This window comes from Eretmochelys imbricata, chromosome 1, assembly GCF_965152235.1.
Source record: "Eretmochelys imbricata isolate rEreImb1 chromosome 1, rEreImb1.hap1, whole genome shotgun sequence".
NCBI classification, from domain to species: domain Eukaryota; kingdom Metazoa; phylum Chordata; order Testudines; family Cheloniidae; genus Eretmochelys; species Eretmochelys imbricata.
The window spans coordinates 278546171-278553868 of NC_135572.1; the positions used below are offsets into that span (position 1 = coordinate 278546171).

General features: G+C 38.7%; 1 protein-coding gene across 1 annotated transcript in view; it reads right to left on the minus strand.

The window, feature by feature from the left end:
• PLEKHG7 (pleckstrin homology and RhoGEF domain containing G7) overlaps nt 1–1243 on the minus strand; it is a 59426-nt gene extending 58183 nt beyond the window's left edge. Inside the window, exon 1 of the mRNA XM_077837103.1 lies at nt 509–1243. Coding sequence (XP_077693229.1) covers nt 509–1243 — 735 coding nt within the window. The remainder of the gene's footprint in view (nt 1–508) is intronic.
• Nucleotides 1244–7698: the final 6455 nt, after the last annotated feature.

Genomic DNA, 7698 nt, shown 5'->3' on the forward strand with positions numbered 1-7698 from the left:
GGTTCAGTAGAGTGTTTAAACACATGCTTAAGTCCACCTTTATTCAGCAAAGCATGTGCTTAAGTGCTTTGTGGAATGGGGATGGACTGAATCACATAGAATCATAGAACTGGAAGGGACCTCAAGAGGTCATCTAGTCCAGTCCTCTGCACTCAAGCCAGGACTAAGTATTATCTAGACCATCCCTTACAGGTGTTTGTCCAACCTGCTCTTAAAAATCCCCAATGATGGAGATTCCACAACCTTCCTAGGCAATTTATTCCATGCTTAAAGTGAATCATTTACTTAAGTGTTTTGCTAATTCAGCGCCTTACTCACCAATTGTGAAGGAGAAACCTTCCTTCCTGACTAACATAGACATTGGTCTTTTTAAGCAATGGCACTCAGGTCAGGCTGTGGTTAAATCAGACAGGCCCTGGTTTAGTTTGCCCATGATCTACTTTGAGATATAATTCAAGCGTACAGAGCTGAAAAAGGGGAAGGAATATTCCATTCTAGCTCATGTTACCTGAACACATTCCTGCTGAATAGTGTTAAGCTGGGAAACTTGTTCTCTCCCAGGCAGGGTAGCAGTGTTGACCTTCCAAAATTTTTGAAACACTGGCTCAGAACTACCATTGCTGAGCTGATCTTTTTGATATGGTAGCTTTGATTTGAGGTCAAAAGTCTCCAAAGTAGCTGCTGGAGTTTCAGAGTTTTCTTTGAAAGATAGCAATTTTTCATGAATGCAGGAGGGTAATGAAAATGAGGATGAGGCACAGTACATAGTACACCGAGGTGGACTTTTACAAATATGCCGCAGTGAACCGGTGTGCTCCCTCTGGCTTCCCAACCTAGTGCCATCAAAGCCCTCCTGAAGTCCTGAAGCTTGTGAGACGGAGGTCACGCTATTTCTTAGCCTCCTTAGCATTGGGGAGGTGGAAATTCTGCCTGGAGCATGCCTGTCAAACTGGAAAGGTGCACTGTAGCTTTCCTCATGCTCCTTCAATGGAACCTTTGGGAGGATTAGAGGCTCACTGCAACTTCTTCTCTGGATGCAGCCAACTGGTGACCTTTTACAGTCCATACCAATTGAGATAGCCCTTGTTTCGCAGGGCTGGAAGATGTCACTTTCTGAGTCACTGTTTCCTGACAAATCAACATTCTCTTCATGTGGGTCGGTCTGCTTGTTTAGATGACATTCTGCTTTGGGGTAAGTTTTTTCATCCAGTTCCAGAGAATAATCACAAACTGGTGGCTGCATCCTTTAGCTACAGCATGCAGACCTCTAGCTGTTATCAGTTAGAAAGAACACAATCAGAAAAGAAATCTCCATTCTCAAACTGAATGTTCCTTATTTAACCTCATGTACTTCATATCCCTTTTTAATTAATTATTATCCCTTGCTGAAAACCAGGTGCTGTTTAAGAATAGGACTGAAAAACAAATTCCTGACCACTATTCTCTGATGTCACAAAGCTCTTTTAAATCATTATTTGTATTTACTATATGGTGACATGTTCAGTTCTTGTGTAACTGCACTTATTAAAGTCAATGGAATTTAATATAACTCTAAGTCAATGCAGTTGGCCCAGGGATAAATTTGACCTATGGATTTAAATGGTCAAAAGTAACTAGTGATTTTTGGTTTCAGAGTAACAGCCGTGTTAGTCTGTATTCGCAAAAAGAAAAGGAGTACTTGTGGCACCTTAGAGACTAACCAATTTATTTGAGCATGAGCTTTCGTGAGCTACAGCTCACTTCATCAGATGCATACCGTGGAAACTGCAACAGACTTTATATATACACAGAGAATATGAAACAATACCTCCTCCCACCCCACTGTCCTGCTGGTAATAGCTTATCTAAAGTAATCGTCAGGTTAGGCCATTTCCAGCACAAATCCAGGTTTTCTCACCCTCCACCCCCCCACACAAATTCACTCTCCTGCTGGTGATAGCCCATCCAAAGTGACAACTCTTTACACAATGTGCATGATAATGAAGTTAGGCCATTTCCTGCACAAATCCGGGTTCTCTCACTCCCTCACCCCCCTCCAAAAACCCACCCCCATACACACACAGACTCACTCTCCTGCTGGTAATAGCTCGTCCAAACTGACCACTCTCCAAGTTTAAATCCAAGTTAAACCAGAACATCTGGGGGGGGGGGTAGGAAAAAACAAGAGGAAATAGGCTACCTTGCATAATGACTTAGCCACTCCCAGTCTCTATTTAAGCCTAAATTAATAGTATCCAATTTGCAAATGAATTCCAATTCAGCAGTTTCTCGCTGGAGTCTGGATTTGAAGTTTTTTTGTTTTAAGATAGCGACCTTCATGTCTGTGATTGCGTGACCAGAGAGATTGAAGTGTTCTCCGACTGGTTTATGAATGTTATAATTCTTGACATCTGATTTGTGTCCATTTATTCTTTTACGTAGAGACTGTCCAGTTTGACCAATGTACATGGCAGAGGGGCATTGCTGGCACATGATGGCATAAATCACATTGGTGGATGTGCAGGTGAACGAGCCTCTGATAGTGTGGCTGATGTTATTAGGCCCTGTGATGGTGTCCCCTGAATAGATATGTGGGCACAATTGGCAACGGGCTTTGTTGCAAGGATAAGTTCCTGGGTTAGTGGTTCTGTTGTGTGGTATGTGGTTGTTGGTGAGTATTTGCTTCAGGTTGCGGGGCTGTCTGTAGGCAAGGACTGGCCTGTCTCCCAAGATTTGTGAGAGTGTTGGGTCATCCTTTAGGATAGGTTGTAGATCCTTAATAATGCGTTGGAGGGGTTTTAGTTGGGGGCTGAAGGTGACGGCTAGTGGCGTTCTGTTATTTTCTTTGTTAGGCCTGTCCTGTAGTAGGTAACTTCTGGGAACTCTTCTGGCTCTATCAATCTGTTTCTTTACTTCCGCAGGTGGGTATTGTAGTTTTTGGGTGCTCAACTTGAAATGCCTTAAGGAGACAGGCTTTTCAGACGGATAGTTAGCACTTTTTGATAATCAAATGCCTCACGTTATGCACTAAAAATCACTAGTCACTTTTGAAAATTAAAAAATTCATGATCGTTAACAGAAAAGGGCTTCTTTCTTATTTAAGGGGCTCAGAAACTGTCTCTGTCGCTCACTGTGCATTATAACAGATACATAACTGCATGGTAAAATGGATGTTCTATAAACATATAACTGTCCTCCTAAAGAGCCAGGTGTAGAAAATATGTCAGGTTGAAAAATCTAGCTTTGTTCAGTATCTCTGTTTCCTTGTTTGAACTTTTGATTCTCCTCTTTCCACAAACATTCTTTCAGTGTTTTATGCACTTACATTTAATATGCCAGCATGTACAACTAATGAAACAGAGATAGATACATTGATAAAGATGCATACGTATAAATATATCCCAGTGTGTGCAAATGCTAAACATCTCACCATAAAAAGGAATAATAATTGCTGAGTACTGTTGAACTTTGAGTATTTTGGGAATTGATTGGTACAAAGTTAGTCCATGCAGGGGCCCCTATGGTTTAAGATAACTGGGGAAATCTAAAATGTTCAATGGTCCTTAAATTCATCCTTCCGCCTCTAGTGTGAGGCTTTGTGTGTATTCTTCCTTATTAGTATGGTGGGCTGTGACATAATACATGTGATAATAGTACCATTCTCCAGAATCAGACTCAGCATTTTAGGGTAGGACTGCCTTTCCATGGACTATTGCATTTGATGCTTTCCTGGAAAGTGCCATGTGAATCTAAGGTACTTAGTTCAGTGCTCAGATATAACAACGGTGGGCACTGTAGATATACCTGTAAAAAAGATATGGACTCTCACCTCCCACGAGCCTATATTGCCCCTATAGCAATTTTTCTCCATGTGAATATTCAGATTTTCTTGTAAGGCAGTTTCGCTTGTAGTGTAGATGGCTTTGGGATGGATATCTGAAAAGGCCCTGTTCTAAAAGGTTTCAGGAGCAAATAAGAGTTTCACAAGCTCAGTGGCCCCAGTTGAGCAAAGTATAAAGGCACATGCTTAACTTTAAGCTTGAGTAGTATCATTACTTTCAATGAGACTAATTATGTTTTTAAGATTAAGGATATAGCTAAGTACTTTGCTTGATTGGGGCCAGAGTCTCTTAATTTTTCTTAGGTCTTTTTCTGCCAAGAAGTGAGACTACAGCACTGTACTATATTAGGAATATCAATGAAGCCAGCAATTCCCATGACCCTTTTTTTTTTTTTTTAAGCAGGATAAATGAACTATATCAAATAACTATTATTTACTGAGAGGTTAAGCAAATCAAATCTAACAATCATTTAAGACAAGGTTAACCTGTATTATTTTCTTTTCAGCAGGAAAGCAGGATCCTTTAATATAAATACATATAATTGGTATTATGTCATCAAATAATACAGCAAAAAGTTAATAATCAAGCTATAGTGGCAATTTCTTGGCAATTTATCTGGTAATTAAGTGTAGTAATCTGTTTTATGTTTATTGTGTATGAAGGTGTAGTTCCCAGATACTACGATAATAATCCCTTTAGAAATGGATTGACAGATAGTACAGGTAAGAAAATAATTAATGATAAACAATTTATTCAACAAATGTGGCCTCTCATTTTGCTAACAGAGTATCTGCAAACCGTTCATGATTTCCCCAGATCTATTTGTTAGTTGTTTATTCAAACATATGCTGGCTTTTTAACCTGCTTGATTGATTGAATGTGGCTTGTGAAATTTGATCTGGTGTTGCTTAGTTTTAAATAGATAATCATGTGGTATTGCTTCTGTTCTCTCACTGGATACATCTACCAATACTCTTGACCCAAATTCAAAATCTATTTTTTGCAACTTCTGATGTATGCAACTTTTACATTTGCTTTCCACAGACATTTGGGCCAATCCAATCCAATCACTCAAACGTTTGCAGGAATGAAGTACAAAATTTTCCTGAACATGATGGAAATGAATTAATCACAACTGTGATGAATATCCATAGAATTTTTTTGCCTTTTTTACCCATCTTTGAGAGGTAAAGAGTAATCAAAGTATGTGCTCATTAAAACTGAGATACACTTGGAATCCACACTTTCCATAAATCATGCACAAAATCAATGTTATTTCCCTGTTTTTCATCTAGGCTGTAATAGCACAAGGTTGTAGTGAGATCTCCTATTACTATGGGATGAACAGAAGTATATTTTGTGATGCATTACATTTGGTTTTTTTTATAAGTGACCATTTGGTTGTCTGTCTGCAGAATTCTATAATTCACAATGGGGCTTCCAGAGATTAGTGTGAATTAAGAAAGTTTTACTGTGTAGACTTTATTTTTGTTAAACATAGATGCTTATGAAGCACAATTTGAATTAAAACTTACTCTCCGGAAAGCTCTTACGTTAAACTGAACATATAATGAAAAGGCGTACTTGTGGCACCTTAGAGACTAACCAATTTATTTGAGCATAAGCTTTCGTGAGCTACAGCTCACTTCATCGGATGCATACTGTGGAAAGTATAGAAGATCTTTTTATACACACAAAGCATGAAAAAACGGGTGTTTACCACTACAAAAGGTTTTCTCTCCCCCCACCGGGGGGGTGGGGTGGGGGTGAAAACCTGGATTTGTGCTGGAAATGGCCCAACTTGATTATCATACACATTGTAAGGAGAGTGATCACTTTAGATAAGCTACTACCAGCAGGAGAGTGGGGTTGGGGGAGAGAAAACCTTTTGTAGTGGTAAACACCCATTTTTTCATGCATTGTGTGTAGAAAAAGATCTTCTATACTTTCCACAGTATGCATCCAATGAAGTGAGCTGTAGCTCACGAAAGCTTATGCTCAAATAAATTGGTTAGTCTCTAAGGTGCCACAAGTACTCCTTTTCTTTTTGCGAATACAGACTAACACGGCTGTTACTCTGAAACCTGAACATATAATAAAATTCCAGTAATTTTTTTAAACTAGGAGTTCAAGAAACTCTTCTCAGCAACACAATCTTGATGAAGCAAAACGTGATATAAGGAAAGGACAGACAAACAGACACACGGACATACTCTAGCTCATTAAACTTACTGCTTTATACAGCGGAAGAACTGCTTTCATTCTCAAATGGTCAACTTTCAATCTGTTCACATCCTCTGCCAATATAACAAAAACAAAATAAAAATGTCAAACATTTCACTTGCTTCACTGTATATTGGACTCAGACGAAGCGACACCTTTTCCTCTTCCTAAGCTTTCTTGCTGAAGTGCTGAAATGGGGAACTAGTTTTTCTCCTTGTAGATTCAACGTTTCTAAGGGATTTGTTTATCAGAAAGGTCAGCTGGAGTGGCTTCAGGATCAATGCCAGTTTTCAAAGGGTAACTTGTTCCATTTTAACACAAGATTAATAGTATTCACTCTCGAGAATAATTGTCTCTCCTCTTTGCTTTTCATTTTCCCCTGCAGATTGCTTTGCATAGATTTGTACTGATAAGGTTTGGCAAAGGAAATCTCACTCAGGTAATGAATAGGTATCAAGAGCAGATGAAATTCTAAGGAACAATCCTGTTTATATGCAAGTGTCTTAAGCAATTAGAGCTGTCTGAATTAATCACTATGAAAAATTTAATCAACGAATTCAGCACTTTTATTCTGTTCATAAATTATCAACAGTTAGGTTGGGATTCTAACAAGTATGTTCACAATTGTTTGAATTATATGTGTGGAAAAATTGTTTATGGATTATTCAGGAACTATTCTGTGAGTATTTGCAATTCTTTATTCACTGCTATACAATTGATCAGCTAAGCTACCTGGTATCATTTCCAATCTGTGATTGGATGCTTAAAACTGAAGTCCTGTTTATTTGTTCACAAATTATCCATATATCATCATAATTGTTCAAATCTATTGTGTAAGCAATACAGTTTTTCAAATGGCTGAGCAAACACTGCCAGTGCAAATATTCTCAGTGATATTTACTTGTACTAGAATTTGTGACACTTTTCACCTTCTTTAAACATGTTTGCAAACAGAAAAATCACCCAACCCAAAGGTATATGAGTAAGTGTCTGATCAAGTACTGACTGAAGTCAGTGGGAAAGACTCCCACTGAATTCAGTGGGGATTGGATTAAGGTCTCAAGTGGGTAAATGGAGAAAGCAAATTGGAAAGTTTTATTCACAAGAATACACATACATACTTGTTTTCTGTTTTCATCTGGCTCAGCTAGTAATAAAAGGGAATGGGAAAAACTTTCCCCTCCCCCATCGATCTTGAAACATCCTTTACGCTATAGGCAGAGTTGGTTTAAATACAAAATTTTAAATCAGCAAACAAGGCCATGTTATTTTTCCACCCTCAGCTTGTCCTTTAAATTGATATCAGATGAGATGGAGCAGATCTTCTTCTTCATGAAATGCACACAAGTATCTATTCTGATGTGGATGCCACCCTGCCTCATCGCTGGTTTAAGGGTGCTACAGCTCGGAGGAATGACAAAGCCTGGGCAAAATCTTTGATATTCCCAAACTACAAAACTAATACCACCTTGGCCAATTGTACACTGAAAAGGTCAAGATTTTGAATTTACTAATGGATGATTTTGACCCTTTCAGCTGCATACTGGACTTATTCTTTGTTTTATGCCATTCCCAAGAAGCTGTCAGGCAAGAGTTAAAATTTAGCTAACAGCTAAGACAGAAACCGCGGAACAAGCAGGAATGCTTCAATAAG